This window comes from Ischnura elegans, chromosome 7 (genome assembly GCF_921293095.1).
Source record: "Ischnura elegans chromosome 7, ioIscEleg1.1, whole genome shotgun sequence".
Taxonomy (NCBI): Eukaryota; Metazoa; Arthropoda; class Insecta; order Odonata; family Coenagrionidae; genus Ischnura; species Ischnura elegans.
In genome coordinates, this window is record NC_060252.1 from 34404228 (window position 1) to 34426161 (window position 21934).

Genomic DNA, 21934 nt, shown 5'->3' on the forward strand with positions numbered 1-21934 from the left:
TATGGACCCGGAACGCGACCGAAACTGTCGTCTACCAAATATTAGTAGACGCGGAATTAACCCGGAAACCAATCATTGGGTTAAAAATGGTTGTTTCAATATGATGACATTAAAATTTCATTCATATATGTAGTTAATATTGTTTTACAACATGAATGTGTAAGGTATACTTGTAAAATGATTCTGTAAAATAAGTCCGCAATAATCTTACTGCTGTAAAAATCTGCACCATATATATCACTCTTACATTTAATTATTTTTCTTAGTCGCATTTGTACATTATTCGGGTACCGATTCGGATACCGGGTAACAGAATAAAGTACAAATATTTCTAAGAATATGTTGCCCCCACACGTTTCGATCTTAGGAGTAACATAGAACTTCCCTATCTACGATTTGGCCTATTAATTGTAAATGTTTCGGAGCATTAAAATACTTATTGTCTTACAAAGGACCAGGCAATTGAGTATACTGCCACTGGAAGACGAGCGATGCCTCTACCACTCGGCAAGCGATACTTTAACGCAGGTTACTACGTCAATAGCACTCTTAGCTTGAAAAAAAATACCTCAAAAAGGAAAGGGTGAGTATAAATGAGAGGCGAGGGTAATGCAATCCGAGTGGGTGCCCTCCCCAAGCGCAGAAGTCGCATCAGGGCGGCCAATGGCGGGCTAGCGCCTGGCTCCGCCCTCTGCCGCGATTGGCGGACTGTAGGCGGGTGAGCGGGTAAACGGACGCGCGGGAGGAAATACCAAAGACCGGTTCACAGGAGTCAGCAGAGGAGCCTGAGAAGCCGAGGAAAGCGAACGGACCAACAGAGAAGGTAAGTGATGCGGGCACTTCGCCTGGCGCACTCTTTCTGGTATCATTGATTCAACACTAAGTCTTTCGTGCACTTAACAATCAAAGCCTGTTTGATTCATTACAACTTGCAGACTATGCCTCAATCAATGAATTGTTTCCGTAATACAGATATATTTGTACCTCCGAGATAAAGGGCACAATGTTCATTTTTCAGGAAAGCAGTTTTAAGATTTAAAAAAAATTAACCGGCTATTACCGAAAGATTCGGTAACAAGTTTACATCATTTTAGTATGGCAACGTTATTGGTATAGTAAACTAACCTTCCAGTATTAACTAGTTTAATTTTGAAAAAAATATTAAAACTGCTCTCCTGAAAAATTAGGGAAGCGGACATAGTATCCTTTACCTCCGATGCACAGATATATTAATTCTGTGCCTAGTCGGTCTGTCGGCATTTTGCGCAGTCACAATTTAGGGTCTATCTCAGTAGCACCAACTGCTAAAGGGATGGGATTTGATGTGTTCGACGCAGAATCTCTGCACGCGTATTTTAAACTTGATCCCGGCGCTGTAGCTCAACATTGCGAAGTTGTGGGCAAAAAACGTGCAAAAAAATCAGCCTGCCGTCGAAACGGGAGACAAACAGGGGCAAACCATAGTTAATTTCCTCCTCCCCACTACAGGAGTTCTCCTTTGAAAAACTATACCAGCCAGCAACAGGTGCACGACAAGCAACAGCGCCACAACGACCGCGGGATAAGAAGTATACTATGATATTTCTACGAGGTAGGATAGGTATACTATGAAATTACGACAATTTTCAAAAACTTCCGTAATTTGCAGCGTAAATCAACCTTAAGGAAAACTAATGACGTTTCACTCATCTCAAGGGGAGTGAATGTGAATGTGCACTAATGAATGGAGAGGTATTAGGTCGGCAGCCGTTTATAACAAAGAAACTAAAAACAAAAGAGAAAAAAAAACGCGTACGTGTTATTTGACCGCTGAGTCCCACCTAGTATTTATCGAAGTCCTCCACTAATTCGGGGAACGACTTCCTACATTTATCCGTCCAAATTCGTATTGAACGACAGTATATTTGGCGTGTGCGTATGAACTGTGCACGAGTAAAGGTAGGATAAAAATATTGCGCATCTTCCGACAGCAGAGGCTGTGTGCTGCTCTTCTCAGGTTCCTAAACCACCACATCCTCAATCTCTGCTTCCTGATGCACACAGTAGCAAAGCACGTCGCATATATTCAAGGATACAAGTACTAATGCCATTCAAAAAGTGTCGTATTGCCTGTTTTCAAATGCTTCTGAGCGCCGAAATACAATTCTGAAACCATGAATAAACTATTTGCGGATTTCACATCTATTAATTTAATATTATTTAGACATTTTTTTTATAAAATTTTACAATAAACGTTATAGGTATTGGCGGAACAATAGCTTTACATTTGGCACCAATCTAAAAGAGCGTAGTAATTGTGAAAAAGTCAAATAAATAGTCGCTAACAAACACGATAGCGCTACAGGATGCAATGGAAAAGATTTATTCCAGCACCAATCAGCATAGATACCAATCCATCTAAGACGGATCGGACAATAAATTTACTTTTGTTTTTTTCGTTTTTTTGTTTTTAACGAATTGCATTAACTTGCTGGTGGCTGAAGTTCAGAGTAATTAAAAAATAAATTCATTTTTGGATGTCTTCACTTTTATTCTGCCATGAAAAATGAAATTTAAAGAAACTCAATGCACCAAATCAGTGCATCTGACCCATAGCCGCTCAGCGAAACATTTAGCATAAAATAGGACTTCACGTACTCGGTTGGACTCATTTTTCCGGTACGTTCGATAACATGGTAATTTAAGTATAAAAGTTAACAGATAACTAGTAAGAGTGAGTTCCATTAGGACCTAGGAGCCGTCGACCGATAGTTTTCTTTTCCAACGATTTTATTGAGGTCATCAACAGTATATATCAAAGACATACAATAAATTTCTGCTCGAGGCTTTTGCAGTGCTCTATCGCAGTTTTCTCCATGGATTTCGGATTAGCTGCGTCGAAGTTGTTTTCAAGACGTTTCACTCACAAAAACACCGGATCTGAAGATGTGGTCTGCTTGGGCCAAGAAACGTCCTCTTAAAAACATCGTCGACGCAGCTAACCAAAAAACCATGGAGAGAACTGAAATAAAATTAATTTTGTCTTACTAATGTTTTCATTGAGACTTTCAGTAGTATACATAAAAGAAATAAAATGAAGTTTTCCATGACTCACATTATTTGTCGCTTGCTCATACTACAATTCATGTTGTTTTAAGTGAATTATCTTTCCTGCGTTTGAATACCGATCTCAAGCGAACAAAGCTCGCCCAAATAACATCAAAAACCTTGTGCAACTCCATTTATTCCAAGAAATAAAAAGAAGTTTTTCGAGACTTACAGCTTGTTAACATTTATTTCAGCTAGACGTTCTTAATTCCTACTTTTCTATTCCGATTTACAAAAAAAAACAACACTCAACGTGACAACAAAATATTTTACAAGTCTGTGTTATGTGATTCTGGCAATGATAGTTTAAAGCATTCTTGGTTTGGTTCAGGAAACCAAACGCTCGCTGTTATCTTCGGACATTCACAGGGTCGAGCATCACGTGATGTTCAGGCCTCGAAATCGTCAGTAGAGATCGCCTCTTTTTTGCCACAGCACTTCCTCTTCGATTATTAACTCAAAGCAGCTTACATCGATCCGCGTTCTGTCCCCTTTGAATACGCAATTCTGACGATTGGCTATTTCCATTTCAGCGAGCTGTTCTTGTCATCGTTGCTCACCGCAAAGGCCTTCCGGTTTTTTGTTTCCTCGCTGCAAGTGCGCAGGCGAGGGACGTCAAGCGTTTTCCACACCAACGTCGATAACATTTCAATTTATTTTCACCTCGTTCATCATCATCGCTGGTCAACAATCCTAGGATTGGTTTGACGCAGCTCTCCACTCAATTCTCCTATCAGCTAATTTTATCACACCTACGTACTTCTTCTCTTTCACATCCTTCTTTACCTGCTCCACAGATTTTTTTCGAGGCCTTCCTTTTCCGTCATTGCCATCTACTTAACCCTCGACGATTTTCTTCCTCCGGTCACCATATTTCAAGATATCGATGGCTAAGTTCTAAAAAACACGTATCTCAAAAATAGCAACTTTTCCGGGGAGCATGAAAACGATTTATTTACTTAATTGTACATAGTTTTCATTGAAATTAAAATCCAAAAATACATAAAACTGAAAAAGAAGCATACATTTGCAAACAAAGAGTGGTTTTTTGCTTGAATTTTAGTTTCTATTAACATTATTATCTTAGAACAGCCAAATTTTGAGATACGTGTTGTTAGAACTTAACCATTGATATCCCCCATTAAATCATTTCGTCTTATTATCAAGGTTTTCATGAAGCTTATCTTCTCTCTTGCCCTTTTTAGGACTTCTTCATCACTAACTCGGTCTATCCATTTGATCCTCATTATCCCTCAATAGCACCACATTTCGAAGCCTCTACCCTTAATTTATCCGCAGCTGTCATTGTCAATTCGTCACTTTCGTAGGGGAGCATGCTCCTTATTTAAGTTCTGATAAATTGTTTTCTCGAAGAATGATGAATATAAAATGGATTGACCGTGTGAGTAACCAGGAAGTGCTAAGGAGAGTAGGAGAAAAGAGAAGGCCTCCTAAAAACATTAAGCAGAAGAAGGGACAACTTAGTTGGCCACATTTTGAGGCACGATGGTTTGATGAAGACAATCGTTGAAGGACAAGTGGAAGGGAAAAAGGGCAAGGGACGGCCCCGAATGAGTTATATAGGACAGGTTATAAAGGATGTAAAAGAGAAGAAATATGTAGCTATGAAGAGATTAGCGGATAGGAGAGAGAAATGGAGAGCTGCGTCAAACCAATCTTAGGATTGTTGACTAATGATGATGAAATTGTTTTCTACCTTAAAGTTTAAATTTCCCGCTGTAATTAGATCTTCTCGTTAATTTCTTTAAAGTCTGAACAACGAAATGACAGCAAAATGTTGTCTTATATTCTCTCAACAATAGAGTATTTTCCTCATAATTTATTGCAATGAGTGGTACGTGGTTTCATATGGTATCCATGAAAATAATTGGGTCATTTTAGCCTCGCTAATTTTTATTTTCAACTTTTAATTTGTATTTGATACTTTGAGGCGTTACTTTATGGAATTTATTCATACTGAATGAAAATTAAACTACCTTTTTCCGCATAAAATATTTATTAGATCACAACCATGGTTTCAACGCACTGCGTCATCCTCAGGCCGCGAGGGCCTGAAGACACAATCATCGTCTGAGGTTTACGAAGTGCGTTGAAACCATGGTAGTGATCTAATAAAATTTTATGTGGAAAAACGTAGTTTAATTTTCATTCAATTTAATTTGTACTGTTTTCGCATCGTTAATATCGATGCCTAAACTGAAAACTCTGCACTCGCCAACATAGCGATCGTAATAGAGATACTTTCTCTAATTACAAAATACTGCACTTACTTTGAAATCATCTTCACAGTAGCTCAAATGCATTGGTGGAGATGGCATTGCCATCAAATTTCACAAGCGGCAATCATTTACCTATTCCTAGGTACGGAATTGATTGGTAGGCTTACGAAAACCTTTCCTTGGGTGGAAATACTCGTAATAAAACACCGTGGAATACTAGAGTACTCTCCAAAGGTCTTTGTCGAGAGAAATCCTTCGCTAAAGTGCGTTCCTATATCATGAAGAAGTTTTCGAACTATTCCTTAAGTCTAAGAAGATTATATCGAGCAGTATTAATTATAAATTCATTGAGACTTCCTAGGAAAACAGAGAATCACGATATACCAAAAAAAATAACAAACAAATGCCAATGATTATTCCCCATACATAATCCGTAATGCCTGTGCAAGCTGACGGCACTTAGTGAGAAAGATATAGACCGTGTGTTTAAGCGCAATTTCATCTCGTATATTTCAATAAGTAATAGCAAATTAAAGATATCTCCTATGGACGTAAGTTTTGAAATTTAGCCGGTACCTACGGATATTGGATGAGGTTTGCAAACATGAGCAAATACAATATTCTCCTCAATTATTTCTTCTATACTAAATCTTGGCAACCTTAATTACCAAACTTGCTAAACGCTACACCAATTAATTTAATAATTCAAATACGCTTGAAATATTTTTCACTAATACGGCACTACGGCATAAAATTACCTTCTTTACATATTACCATTACTATCTATCATGAATTGGTATGGCGTCTATGACCAGAAAACGTAAATTCCTCGGAGTTAATAGCAAGGAAAGTTTTCTGAATATTTCTAATTTCGTTCCCTGGAACCGATTTTTCCTTATGAATATCAATTCATTCATGGGAATAAAGAGTAATCATTTGAAATCATCCACAGTTCATAGAGACAACTATGTACTACAGTAAATTCCGGTTAATGGGTCCACCGGTTACTTGGGGCAGCCGCTTAAATGGGGCAAATCTTGAAGAACCGAATCCAATTGAAGAATATCCCAGAGTTTTCTCCGCTTAATTGGGACAGCATGCCGCTTTATTGGGCCATGAGTCGGCGACATTGACTCTATGCTCGCGACGAAATTAAATTTTTTTCGGGTCAGAATACCGTTTTTTATATTTTCCTTCTTTAATTTAGTCTTATTTTTCTCAAGTGTACCTATTCTTGCCTTAATCTTAAAACTCTTGTTCTTATACCATCCGTGTGAGGAATAGGATTCCGTTTCCCGACCATGAGACCTCATTCAACGTAGTAATGTGTTCAAGAGGAGAGGACTACTGTGGCAGGCTATTGGTGATAGAATGAGTCCGGGATAGTTAGAAAGAACAAATGACACCCGTGGTGAGGGTGTAAGAGCGAGTACGGGCCAATTTCTAGGAATTACAGGCTGATTTTGAGCAGAGGCGACAGTTCGAGGCGAACAATTTCGCTTACAAAACTTCGCTTTGTTTGCAGCATCTTGAACAAAATTCAACTTACTCATGATATCTATCCTTTTAATTCCTTTTCCTCTATACAACTGAGTAGTCACTATTGGAAAATTACGTTTCTTCGTTCCTTTCTCTTTTTCCCATCACTTTCCCAGTAGTCTATGCATGCACAAAAGACATTTTTCTCTTCACTTGTACCTAGTCATCTGTGAACTAACAGTCTAAAACCAGTTTTAATGGTGCGTATAATTGGTGGGATTTATCTCGTGCTCTACGATCTAAGTGAACCTAGGATAAGTGGTATTTTTTTAGTTCTGAGAGTTCAGTGACGCTCCATTTCTTGAGTTATATGCTACGTTAAGACCTTTTATTCGCTGAAATTTGCTATACTCGACAAAAATAAAGATTATCCTCAATCCAGTCATCTCCGTTTGGCTGCGATTACCGGGGTGCCGAAATTGACGATAGCTCAGTTATTGAAGCAACAGGATAAACCAAGAGAGGAATGGAGTCTCAAAGGAAAGTAAGCCTCATCTATGAAACGCAAGCGTCAACGTAAGGATCCAGATGTTGAGGACGCTTTAAATCAATGGTATTCCATTGTAAGCGATCGAGGGATTTGTGTAAGCGGTCCAATTTTAAATAAGAAGTCAGAGGAACTAGCTTTGAAACTTGGTCATGACCATTTTAAGGCAACAGATGGTTGGAATCTCGATGGAAGACCAGAAACGAAATAAAATTCAAGAGAGCTAACGGAGAAAAAAGTGCTGATGTTGTGAGTGCAGAGGAGTGGAAATTGAACAAACTGCCAGAGTTAATCCTGAATTTTTGCGCTGATGGCATTTACAATGCCAATGAAACGGGACCGTAATACCGAGCAACGCCTAATGGCTCTTCTTATCACAGTCATGTAGGACCAACGGGGTTCAAAAAATCGATGGATCGCATCACTGTTTAGTATTGTTTAAATGTTTCGGGAACTGATAAAAAAAACTCTTCAGGCAATTCTGGAAAGTGCTAAGCCTCAATGCTTTAAAGGGTTAGGAATAAGCAGTTTACCATCCGAGTACCAAGCCGATAGCAAGGTAGCGATGACAGTGAGTCTCTTTATGCAATGATTGACCAGTGGGGATATAGAATTAGCATGGAAATCAAGAAAGGTTCTTCTTGTACTTGACAACTGTACGGCACATGCTAATTGCCAAAATGTGTGCTAAAAAATTATCAGTTGGAATTTCTGCTTGGAAACATAACGTCCTTGGAGCAACCAATGGATATGGGGATCATTAAAAATTTGAGAACACTTTACCGTGGGAAATAAGTAGATAATATTCTAGAATCTATAGAAGATAACCCTCGGATATCATCATCCACCGCCAACGCGCTAAGCTGAAAGGTGAACATTCAGCAAGCATTATTGTTTCTGGCTACAAGCTGGCCCGATGTCAAATAATTCAAAATTGTTTTTTCATTGCGATTTCTAAAGTTTCAGTGCAGTGTTCAACATTACAGCAGAATCTGTAAATGTATTCAACTCCAAACTGTGCCACATAACAAGCCATGAAGAGCTCGATAATATTCACTGCAGTTTGGACCAATGAAAACTGTGAACTTGATATTGCTGAAACCATATTACACAGGCAACAGTGAAGCTGAAGGTGAGGATGGTGATGGAGATGAAATCGCATCTGAACGTAGCTAAGTGATAACTCTGGATGCAAGGAGGTTCATTGAGGGTTTACGACTCTTCTTCATGTAAAAGGCAATGAAGATAGCCCACGGTCGTCATTGGATTTCCATGCCGACTTGGGTCTTACGACAAGGATGACGAGAATGCTGCAGAGAACATTAGACAAATTCCTTGGACGAGGAGATACGATTTGAAATGAAAGTACTTGCATGTTTAGGAATTTAAGGATTCACATATTATTAACTAATTAACCGTGATTTTTCTTCAATAGGAGTTAGTAAATGACATTCATCCAGCATCGTCTGAGACTGTGAAAAATATTTTCAACTAAGATTAATATCATTATTAAAAATGTTAATAAATTAACTAATCTCGCTGATTTATTAAACAAATTAATTGTTCAACAAACGTTGTTTGCATTATAACCATTCTTTAGTCTTCTTTCCATCATTTCAAAGTTGTTTATGTACATGTATAGGATAGTTCGCTTAATTGGGGCAAAGTGTGCCTGTCCCGATGTGTCCCAATTAACCGGAATCTACGGTATTAAACTTTCATGAACAGGAATTATTTTCGATAAAAACATGTGTTACATTCTAAAATTGACATTTCACAGATTACTAACTCCATTATTCCCGCATAGGACGTTTGCAAGAATTAAGTTAGCTAATTGCTTCCTCTTATTATAAATAATATTTTCCAAGTTAACATCGCGTCCCATCCGTAAACCAAGGAAAGAACAGCGAACACTATGGATAGAGGTGGACTTATTATAGTAAATCGTGCCTATCCAAGATAACTTCGCTGCGTCACCCGCATTGGACAAATGTGCGAAATTCCACAGAGGAAAAAAATAACTCGCCTTGACCGGAATTCGAACCTGGATCTCTCGATTTCAGTAGCGATTTACGCCTCGGTAGCTTAAGCACACGGACGGCAATCGAGGGATCAGGGTTCGAATCTCGGTGAAGGCGAATTATTTTTCCTCTGTGGAATTGCCCACATTGGTGCATTGCGGAAGACTCCGTAAAGTTATTAACGCGGATAACCGCTGTATGCCAGAATCGTACTTATCACATCGGGGAGGAACTTTATCAGCGGTGAATAGGCAGCAGTTGATCAGGGCACAGTGCCCAATTCTCAACCAGGTACCCAATATAGTAGTAGAGATGCGTTTTTAGGGGTGCGTCGACAGCAAGGTCATTTGCACCGCTCTTAGTTCCTTTACCTTAAGGAAGCTTATTAAGAAGAACTCTATTAAGCGCTTTCAACAAAAAAGGGTATCCCATTGTATGAGTTCACAAGAGTTTAATTATTCCTGTGTTGATGATATATTGCATTACATTATTAATATTATCCAGATTATTACCCAGAATGGTTCGTATATCTTGGTTTCCAACTAGTTCCCCACGTTCATGAGAGTATTTTGTACATTCCTCCAGAACGTGTCTCACAGTAAGGAGACAATCACAGCTATCACAGCGGGGAGGTTGTTTCTCTTCGGTGAAGAGGTATGCATGTATGAGCGCGGTATGATCAATTCTAAGCCTAGTGAGGGCGACCTCTTCCCCACGACTATTCCTGGCTGAGGTGGACCAAGCGGTCGTCTCTACTTTGATGTTTCTCAGTTTATTGCCGGCGATATTATTCCACACCTCTTGCCATTGCTCCATGCACATTCCCTTCAGTGCGGCTCTTAAATCGTCGGAGGAGATCCCATCAAAATCGATGTAGGTACCCAATATCTATCTTTTCAGTTAAAAGATAATATTGAAATAAAATTTTCTTTTGCTGGAAATTCCCTCCCGGTACCCCCGCTAATTCTCACTCCTCAGCAAACCTAGAGGGACTCCTCATCCCCGCCTATTTTCCATCGTCGCTACTTACTCCTCTCCATTTCTAAGGACAAGCGGCCTCTCGTTTTACCCTACCCCCCTTTTTCACTCTTCTCAACCCCCCTCCCGTTTTTCTGTGGTTCTTCCCACTTGTTACTTTACAGTTATGACTGGAGACCTCCTTCCAACGTGGGTTCCCCACATTCCGTAGTTGTATCTTTTCCCACTGCCTCTACTCTGTATGCCTGTTCCCACCCCCTTCTTCAAAGATATCAAATCCTCCCCAACACCCTTTCTCAAGGGTATAAATGTGATTTCCAAATGTTTTGCAGTGTCTTGTACCTGATGATGGCTGATTGAGCCGAAACGCGACGTACGCAGTTAAAAAGGAGAGGAAAAGTGCTACGATCTTTTATTTCAATATGTCTAACTTCCACTAATCGAAGCCTGAATCTGCTGAAATTACTTAAAGATAATGGTACACACATATCAAGAGAGTCTATTTACAGAGCACTTAGTAAAATAAATTGAAACAAAGCTGACGACAAATATATTCAAAAAGCAAAAAAAAAAACTACAAATCCATTATGGTGGCCACAACCGTGGTATTCTGCAAGTTATATAGACATTTTGCATTGAATGAGATGATTCCAAGACAGTAAAGTTTTAATTGTTAACGAAAAGGTATCAGTATCAGTCGGGAAAGAATATTGGTACACGTGCACCATCGCCGAGATAATTAAATACGACTATCACCACTTACCGTTCATTCCTCTTCGCAGATCATCACCAGCGGCAGCTTCCAAGATGGCCGGCAGCAGCGGGTCGTTGCCGTGTTTCTCTGCGTCGCCGCTGCTCCTGCTAGCGCTGTTATCGCCGCTAGCCGCCGGGTTGCTCGACGCCGCATCCGCCCAGCGCGTGGACTGCAGGTGAGAGCCAAGCCCAATAGACTACACAAGGATCTCAATGAACTCTAACCGAAGCCTCAATCTCAAGACTCTTAAAACGTTGGAAAATATATCATTGACACATTTTTTCCTATGACCCTAACCATCCGCCGACATGATGTCGTCAATGTTAAAAACGAAATTTATAGGTTCGCGAGCCTAGGAATGAATGCAACGCCATGTTGTAAATACATTATAATATTCTTTCCGTAGGTAAAACTTAAATCACACGATAATTTTTCCCATCCCTTACGATGGAACGCTAGTTGTAGTAGTAGTAGCAGAATTGAGTCTTCGGGTGCGTCGACGGCTACGTCATTTTGCAAGAATGCTCAGTCATTTGATTCAAATAGTTCATTCAAAGGGTCGTATATGCGTAATTTATTTACATAAAATAAGTAAGAACTTTCATATTTTGCTAAACAGACCGATTTCCCTGAGAAATAAAATTACACTATTCAAATTAGTAGGGTGGTCTCCTAGGAGGGATTCAAGATCCCCCCTATATTGAACCGTGTCCGCTCGTCACGGCATTCATCACACACTGCAAGGATATGTCGGATACGTTACAACTACTTCCCCCTTGGATTGCTCCTGGCGGAGGAGGGGATGGACAGCTTCAGAGATTGCGGAAAAGATGAGCGTTTCTAGCGACCATTTTCCGCGATGGCTCGAGAAATGGGATTTCCATAATTTTTTTCTATCACTCGGCACTCCCCTTTTTCCGTCACTGAAACCATGGGCGCAATTGGTGACTTTTAAATGCCTCCTTGGGCATTTGATTTTAATTCTCGCCCTTACGGGCTTTAAGTAATTGAGGCTTTGTTACGCACCATTCCAGTTCTGGCACTTAGTGCGTAGGTAGGTGGGTGGCCAATCCCGTGGATGAGATTTGCCGTCGGTACGGTCCCACATTTTGGGGACGTCTGTGGCTAGTTCAGCAATATGGTTCTGTCGACTGGCTGCAGCCTTCTAGTAGATTTGCCTTGCTGCATTCTCTAGGCGCTCCTGCAGACAGAGCTCTTACAGAACCATGTTACCAGCCCACCGCGGTGTCTTGGTGATCACTCTCAGCGTTTTCCGTAGGCGGAGATGAAGTTTCCTGATCGGTCCACGTTGGCTGACTCCTGACCATAATAATAATTAAATAATAAACGTCTTTATTGGGCGGATTGGGACTAGAAAGTCTACAAAAAAATAAATAAAAGTTCCATTTTAGCAAATAAAATTATAAGCTAAATAAGTTACCACTGGCCAAGTGTAAAAAGATGCTAGTGAGCGTGGGAAAAACCTTTGAAAGACTATACGGGAGATGTATAGGGGAGCCGGTGCAGGATGATTTGCCTGTGCAGCCGCAAGCGGTCGTAGAGGGCTATCTGGTCCTTCCGCCAATCCGAACGCGCGGCCGGTAACAGCGATTGTAATGTCACGCTTGGCTTTTAATTGAATGTCAGAAGTACCCTAAATAAGGAAAGGGACGGAATGAGCGATGGTAAAAGGGACTGTAGGCATGACCATTCTGAAAATGATGGGTCGAGTGATCACTGATTTGCTCCCTGAAAACCTATCGCTGGAGTTATCGAAGTACTCAGAGGGACGAAAAAAAATGATCGTGTGATTCAGTCGTTATCGACTTATAAATCACTACCCGAGCCCTGATATTTACGCAACGCCAAGTCGAAAATACACTAACTTCAATGTTCTTCATAATGTCACCGCTTTCCTTAGGTAGTATGATAACCAACAATTACATACCCCAAATTTCTACCTTAAAGTTCTAATTTCACAATTCTCATTTTATCAGTCGCATTTGCTTTCGCAAATATTACTTTTAAAGCAGTAAGTAACCTCAATTTAATTCACATTATGGATATTCACTTCAAATTAATAGAATGACAAATTTTAAGTAGATACTAGAGAAACGAAATAAGCATACTTAAGATGCATTGAATAATTATTACATCATTTTTTTAAAAATGATTACGGGGTGAACATTATGTTCTACCTATTCAGGATGCTTACAACAGTTTTAAGGCAATATTTACATTAATATGTTAATATCGCCCCAGTTTACCACGTTTTATTATGCCCGCTTTCTTGTTTGTCCTTCCGCGAAAAATCTTCCAACTCAAATTTCGATCACTTCCCGATTAGCTTCTGCGCTGAAATTTTCAGGATACCTCAGAATTGGATGACAATGCAATGTTCTTACGAGAATGAAACATGGAGTTCCACAATTGAACACTAAAATCCAATGGAGGCGCTTCAATCATTGTATGTGTAATAAAGTATCTTTTTGTAAAGCGTAAAGTTTCTCCGCATTACTTAACCTTTATTTATCTTTAAGAGAAGTCTTCGATTTACCATTCCTTTTATGATATTCCCTGAAACGTATTTCACTACACAGAATTTTCGTCCTCGCGCATAACTTCTGCCGTCTCTATGTCCTATTCAACAATTGAATAAACTAAAGTTTGCTGCAAAGATACTTTTAATTGCTTATGCAAATCATATTTTATCATTCATAACTCGTTCAACTTATTTATCCAACTTGCCGCGTCCCTTGATTAAAGTATTTAAAACTCATGCGCTGACTGATTTTCTATCTGAACTGTTTTCAACCTTACAGTTAATAATTCAAACCGAAACGACTTGTTCGTTTACGAAACAAATTTCTTAAAAACGGTCCGATTGAAACGATTTACCCTCATAAGCATACGCCCCGTTAAAAATTCGGTTTCATGTATATTTTTTGCATCTAGCCGTTGCTGAAGAGGGCCCCACACAGCGACTCCAAAACTAGCTCACTGTCTTCGCCCACTGCTCCATCAAAAACGTGGAACGAGAGATGACTCACCGGCAGCCGACCGTTTTTGGCGCGGTACGGGAGCCGTTGTACCCGGATCTATAGCCGAAACAGTTCAAGGAACTAACTTCTGTAGCGGTTCGCATCCCTGACCTACCGAAATAATTTCAAATCCAATGCAGAGAACGAATCACGCTTTCAACTCATTTTCCTCTGATATTAGCATTAACCTGTGCCCTATCATTCCGCAGGAAATTCGTGTTCGCACCCTCTTGCCGCGGAGTGGCCGCCAAGAGAACTTCTGGAGCACGGGGAGTACTTGCGGCCGTAGAGTACGACGCAGCGGAAGGCATTTCACCGCCCATGGCACTGAGGTATGTCTCTCTCCAGCCCTTACTAACACTACAAGGTAGCAGGAACCATACGGGGAAAAATCTCCGAAAAAAACATTTTCTTCATAGGATGATCAACCATTTCTCTACGAACAGTAAATTAAAACCTTTGCAAGCCTGAGTGTGAGTGTGCTGGAGCCCCACGTGAAATATTTTCCTTGCGCAAATCCGCGAGGAACACGAGTAAGCGTGTGCCTGTTTTTGTTGATACATTTAAATTTCTCTTACCAGTTCTCCAGGGAACTTCCCCACTCGTCCCCAAGGCCTTTTGAAGTTCATAAGCAACAGCATCAAAAACGCACTAAATATCCGCTTTTTTCTCTTTCACCGCCTCAGAACAGAATAACACTTTAAACAAATAAGCTCATTCATTTCACGTTCGTTATACGAGGGTGGTTTCAAAAGTTCTTGGAATGGAATAGAAAAATGTTCTTACATCACTGAAATTTTATTTTTCAATGTAGTCTCCTTGTAGATTACTACATTTGGTCCAACGATATTCTAGTGCCTTGATCCCATCTAGAAAATGAGATTTCTCTAGGCCTGCAAAATAGTTGTTAACTCCGGCTATCAGTTCTTCATTTGAAGTAAATCATTTTATCCACCAGGTCCACCCTCAAGAAATTTCAATTTTGGGAAGAGATGGAAGTCTGACGGAGACACATCAGGTGAATAAAGCGGAAGTGGCAACAATTAATACCATAGTTCGTGTTATTTTGCCATGGCGACAGCACATGTGAGCAGGCGCGCATTGTATTGATGAAAGATGGCATTCTTCCTTGCTAAACGTGGCCTTTTTTCGCGCATATTTTGTTGAAATTAATCCCAGAGGTTAGCATATTATTGTTTAGCAATTGTTTGCCTATTCGGGAGACAATCTATGAACAGAATCATCTTCACATCCCAGAACACTGATCCCATGACCTTTACAGTCGAAAGAATTGTCTTTGATTTCTGTGGTGGTGGATAACAATCATTTTTCCACAGCTTTGGCAGTTTTTTTTGTCTCTGGGGAATAGTAATGGACCCAAGTTTCATCTTTGGTCACAAAACGGTGTAAAAAAACTTGTTTGCTTTCCCCAAAACGGGTCAAACATTGTTTCGATATGTCCATTCTCATGTGTTTTTGATCCAGCCTCAAGAATCGCGGCACTCATCTTGCAGATAATTTTTTCATTTATAATTTTTTCGTTAAAATATAATTTACCCTTTTAAATGACATCTGGCAAGCAAGAGCAATTTCACCCACTTTCAATCGGCGATCCTCCATTACCATTTTTTGCACTTTTGCAATGATTTTGGAGTAGTGGCACTTCTTGGCCGACCTTTGCGCGGACCATAATCTAAGCTCCCCCGACCAAATTTAAATTCTTTTGTCCTCTTGGCAACAGTTGGCTATGAAGGAGCAGAGTTCCCTAGTGTATTCTGGAAATCGGCATTAATTTCCTTTGCTTTCATACCTATTTTTACGGAGTACCTAATCACTGCACGAATCTCGATTTTTTTATCTTCGCTATTCACTATGCGGGAACAACAAAAAAGCCACGTCACCGACACAGTTCTTTTCCACGAGCATTGACGTGGCATGTGTTTACAGCGAACAGTCCTATGGATATCACGTGAAAAGTTCGTTGCACTAGCGCTGACAACTCGTGGTAATTCCGAGAACTTTTCAAACCACACTCGTATTAAGCTACGCAGTCTATTGTTTGAGTCAAGCAGAGTTGACATTGCTGACGTGGCAATTGATTTACAAGCGTTTCCGCCAGATGTCACCATACTTTCCAAATGGACCAACTCTTCCGTACTCCGTATTACACTGGGGTTATTGCTTATATTCTTCTCATGTTCATTTACGACTATTTCTTCCATTTTAGCTAGCCCACTATCACCTCTCCTTCACTCACTGCAACTGGGGGCGAGTTGTTCAAATCAAAGTATTTTAGAATTGAGAAATAGGATGCGACGAAGGTTACGTCATTTTGCACCACCACCCAATCATTTATTTCACATAATGTAATAGAAATTGAATATATTGTGAACTTTAGCAATATACATAAAATAGGCGCGTTTGTTTAAATGTTATTAGAAAGACTGACACATTTCCTCGAGAAGTAAAATGGTAACATTTAAGGGCAGTTCCATTTGTGACGGAATTACTTTTAGAGAAAACTATGCCATAGTGCATTTCGATAAAATTGTAAAATAAAAAAAAATGCAAAACGTCTAACTGTATATGATCAAAGAACATTTATAAAGGTGATGTTCACATACAGAAACATAATTAATTATCGAAATACCTTCTAAATATGCCAAAAATTGACATGTGACGGAATTACTGTCAGGTCAACCTCCCAAGTGTAATGCTATCAAACATCTTCACTACTCTGTGGAACGAAGTATAATTTGAAAACTTTTAATAAGACCCTGAATAATTTTTCAAATACCGATTTCTTAAAATTCGATCATGTAGCTATTGATTTATCAAGATAAAATATTTCCAGCCTAAATTTTAATTCGAGAGAAAAAGTTGACATTATCATGGAAACGCCCTTAAATCAGTAGGGAAGTCTCCAAGAAGATATTATACAATTACCTAGCGCACGCAAGGAGGCGTCCATTAATTACGCGGGGTTATTTTGGCGATTTGTGGACCCTTCCTCCCCCTTAGTGAGGTATCGTGGGATTTGGCCTGACCCCCTCCCTCCAATCTCACGTGAGATAGTTCAAAATGTCTACTTTCAGTGAAAATACGGTAATCTATGCTACATTATGTTGGATTTATCAAAAAATGCCTTTTTTAATGTGACTACGTAGGTTTCCGCGGTTTCGAGGTCCCAATATCTCCATTCTTCCGGTGCCACAGCGTCGGTTGTTGGTTTAAGACGACAGTTTCGCTGGCACTGCTGCTTGGACGGACACTTTCAATAGGGACGATGGCTACCACTTGGATGTCAATTGAAGGAGACTGATTAAACGGGCCTATTGAGCAGTAGCCACAACTGGCAGGCCTCGAGCCGTTTAATAAGGAGGACAAGAATCGTTGACCGGCATCTTCGACCTGAAGACGCCGGCAGCAGTGCCACCGAAACTCTTGTCTAAAACCAACAACCGACGCGGTAGTACCGGAAAAATAAGGACATTGGAACATTTGTTTAAATTTTTTTTTTAAAGATTAGTTTAGCCTAGTATTCAAGATTTGTTAAGACTAGTATTTAAGATTGCTAAGATCGTATTGTAGACAAACATTTTACAGTGTTTCTTGAGGAAAAAATTACGTGATCTTTCCTACGACCCCACGTGAAAATGGGTGAGAGTCGGCTTGACCCCTTTCCCCCTAAACGCAAAACGTAATTAATAGATGACCTCCAATTACTCTTGTGCGTTTGCACTTTGTGACATGTTACATAAAACAAGTTACATATATCATGTTTCACGAAAAAGTTACAAATCCGTGTCACATGTAATAATGTGTTATAAAACAAATTATCGTGTTAGACCACATGTTTTTGATTTCTCGCTTCGTGTGGGAAACCAAAAACTTTTTTATGCCAAAATGTTACATGTAACATGTTACACGGATTTGTAACTTTTTCGAAAACCATGTTTTATGTAATTATACCACTATACCATCAAACTCACATAAGGTATTTTTTAGCGACGATGCAACATTCCTCTTCCCCGACGATGACCCTCCCCCCGAACAGCAGCAGCCGCGCCGCACGCGGCCCCCGTCCCGACGACAGGACGCGCCGCCGCAGCCGACAGACCCAGGCGAGGACGACGAGGACGGCGAAGCGGAGAGGGAGGAGGAAGGAGAGACTGCGGCGGTACAGAGGCGCGGACCCGCTGCGGCGGCGGTAGGGCGGCGCCGGAATCAGGCCGCGGAAAGGTCGCGTCGACACAAGGTGAGTGGCATTTACACTGTGTAACAATGTTATCTAGCGATTCTACCGATGGATTTTTCTTCCTCATAGGAAAATCCACTAGGATATCTAGAACATTAATTGCTTATTCTTGGTTTCGCTAATAGTAGGGCCCCCTTCGCTTCTATAGCGTTGGGGTGTTTTTCCCTCGTCCCGTCCCTTCCGTACCTATCCCTTCCCAGAGGCGTCGACGGACTCCTATCGCGGCGGCGCCTCTTTCCTTTTTCCTTCCTCTCCAGCCCCTCCCCGGGTCATCGGGCGTATAAGCCACGAGCTTGGTTCCCGGCCCCGGTGCGTTGTATCCTTCGAAGAGTTCGCCCAGAACCCTCATACCCTGTAACAATGACGAATACAGAACCCTGTGTAACATGTTATAAAGCCGACACTAGCTTTCTCAGCATCCTACTATTTTAAAAAGGCCCTTATTAAACGAGGTAGCCAGGCGACGTCGCCCGTGACGAAACATGCTACTCAGCTTGTCGTGGGTCATTGATTCTTATTGATGTTATTACACGAGGGTAGTCAGCGACGTAGCCACACTTTGGCGACTGACTGGCTACCGAGCCCCATTGCCACTGGCTACCCATACTGGCGACGCAGCATTGTAGCATACGGAGCTTATTACACGAGGTCGCCAGGCCACTCGGTCAGTACACCTCGCTTGGTACCTTCTGCTCACTGTTTTGTTGTGTTGTGAGTGGGTGAGTTGTTCCGTTTCTCCATGGCAATTGAGAAAATGTCTACATCTTCTGATTCAGTCGAAGGGATACGCGGAGAGAAGAAGAAAAAAGAAGAGCCGCTGAAAGACGATCAAAAGAAAAAGCATGAAGAGCTCATGAAAAAGAGCCAGAAGTCGGCCCACACAAAATTAAACACTGAAGACTTTATTAGTAAAATCGAAAAACACCCTTGTATTTGGAACTGTGCTGTGGAGTAGTAACATACAAGTTTAAATAAGTGGGTGGAATGAAATTTATACCGTTCATACTACGCACTCCATTATAGTTCACAGCAAACTGAGAGAAAACGGAAAAATTCTGGCTACTGAACTGGCTACATAACTGGCTGCTAGGTTTGGTAGCCAGTGCGTCGCCAGCTACTGTCGCTGGCGACGTCGCCTAGCTACCTCGTCTAATAAGGGCCTAAAGGCGCAAATGACTTTATATGCCAATTATGTTTGGTAGACGTTGGTCGCATCTACCAAATACAACACTAGGTCATGGGTTTAAATCTGGAAGAATTCCTTACTGCCACCCTACTTTGACAATCCTGCCATACGACTGGCCTAATTTCCGATCTTGTCCGTACACCTGAAGAGGCCCCCGGAGTCGATCTAATCCCCTTAATAGATTAATCTAATTTCGTAAACCTTTGGGGTTGAAAATTGTGTGACTAAAGGAGATCCATGAACAATAATGTGGTCAAAGCAGCCAGTGTGATATTAATTTCTTTCTGGCAGTTTCCAGAAGAGCAACCTTAAGAAATGCTGCAAAATTATCCCCACTCACCCAATTTTACGGCAGTAGATGAATGCTAGCAAATAATGAAACCCTAAATTAATCAAACAAAATAAAAGGCATGGAAGACTAACACGAAATGGGTGACTCCTTGCATCAGTATTTTAAACTGTAAGTACACGCCAACGCAACGTACTAAAGTTAGTACCTAAGCAATAATTAACTTAAGTCACGTCGGCAGCATCCACATATTGATAAACATAAGCACTTATCTTCATTTATAAGCACGGAGACCCTTGTAAGGCAAATATCATAACATCTAAAATATAAAACAAACAGGGAAAACCGGGGCAAGCCCGCAGTATAAGCACATGAAATTATAATGGAATCCAATATAAAGAAAAACTTGACAAATTTGCAATAATTATGTAACTTCACCCTTCTAGGGCATGTAATACTCAAGCACAAACGAAATAATTGGCGAACGTAACCAAGGACAACAAAAGGAATAAGAGAAACTAAATTTCCTTGAGAATCACAAGTGGCGCCAAAAACGTTGTCCTGAAACTTTTGAAAGTGACTAAACATTCATAAATATTCTTCTTAAATCTGATGATGACTATTCTATTAAAGTAATGGGTCTCGGGAGAATAGGCAATATCACTGTTCACTTGTGAAAAGAACACCACAGTCGATCTCTTGCTCCCTCTCATGTGAAATTGTCTCATTCCAGGCGGATCGAAGTCAAGCGAGCAGCGACTGGTTACCACCGGATGCCTTCCAAAGCAGAAGCAGAAGTGGTCAGAGGGATCTCCGGAGACGGAATATGGACTACGACTACTGACCTGCGATAGCGAGTGGACTGCTGCGTGAATCAAAAATGCTATGACAGTGACTATCATGCATAGCCAATAAATGGGGACATTTTGTGAAGAATTTTGTAAACAGTAAAAATGAATAGTCGAGTCATTACAAAGTGAGTTCAATGACTCAAAGTTCCAAAGCAGCACAATAAAAACATGTAGTTTTACTTAACTCTGGCGTCAGTAATTGAAAGGGAGTTCACACTTTAGCTATGGCGATTTCACTAAATAAAAAAATACAAATTTGAAGAACAATAAGGCTGGTCGTACACTAGAGGCGTTTTCAAGCGGCTTTACGCTCACGCGTACTCGATAGGCAAGAAGCGGCAAAAATATGAGCAGCTACACGCAGCAGGGCTCGTCCATTGCAAGCGAACTTGCACTGCCAGTGAGCGTGTGTTTCCTTACAGACAGAAGGGAGTTTGGCTACGTTTGCAACCAAGGAGGTTTTACATATCTGGAGGCGCTGTTTCTGAGTTTTTGGCGTAGTCGAAGTTCCGCCATCTTGGTTTGACAATTTTTAAACTTAGTCTCCCACTGATATTTAAAGGTGGCTAAATTTTATTTCAAAAATGCACTACAATGCCACCATAATCAATGGTATTTAGCCGGTGATTGTCATCGGAGCTTTTCCATTATTCGCGATTCTTCTTTTGATGAATACGTTTGTGTCCCGTTAGCAACTTTACTAGTGAAGATATCCTTGAATATATACGTTTGTCCTGGAATCTGAAAGTGAATAATTTCCATTGCCTATTATAAATTAAATACCAACATAAGTCAACCAACCACCAGCCAACCTTCTCTTGCTGGACGGTATATATAGAACTAGGAAAGCCAAATTTGTACCTTGATAATGACACTTAGTGTCGAAACCGGGTCGGTACTTAAGTAAATAAAATTGTGTGGAAGGTTGCCATTTTAGTTTATTCTCATGGATACTAACATAAGTGCAGGGAAATGACTATTATACACTCGTAAAATTTTATTTTCTGCTTAGCTGGTTGTAGAACGTAACTGTGGTCATTGATAATAATATTTCCCTGTGAAAAGATGCTTGAGACAACTTCGCGAAGCCTACCAATGAAATAAGAAAAAAAGGTTTAGTGTGCGTTCCATAGTTTTTAATGTAAAAACTAGTTATGACCAAAAACTTCACCACATAGTATGCATTGACCCTGTGGGATTGTC

General features: G+C 40.4%; 1 protein-coding gene across 1 annotated transcript; it reads left to right on the forward strand.

Moving 5' to 3' along the window:
* The first annotated feature begins 637 nt into the window (after positions 1–637).
* On the forward strand, positions 638–20915 carry LOC124162198. The gene is made up of 5 exons (XM_046538638.1): positions 638–823; positions 11135–11281; positions 14357–14479; positions 18156–18405; positions 20614–20915. Exons 2-5 carry the CDS (start codon positions 11160–11162, stop codon positions 20722–20724), a joined length of 606 nt encoding a protein of 201 aa, XP_046394594.1. The 5' UTR covers positions 638–823; positions 11135–11159; the 3' UTR covers positions 20725–20915.
* Positions 20916–21934: the final 1019 nt, after the last annotated feature.

Bases quoted from the DNA above. Each gene is read 5' to 3' on its own strand.
- LOC124162198 (XM_046538638.1), top strand. From the start codon at position 11,160: ATGGCCGGCAGCAGCGGGTCGTTGCCGTGTTTCTCTGCGTCGCCGCTG. The intron at 11,282-14,356 runs GTGAGAGCCAAG...ATCATTCCGCAG, and splicing joins GCCCAGCGCGTGGACTGCAG to GAAATTCGTGTTCGCACCCT. The intron at 14,480-18,155 runs GTATGTCTCTCT...GGTATTTTTTAG, and splicing joins TCACCGCCCATGGCACTGAG to CGACGATGCAACATTCCTCT.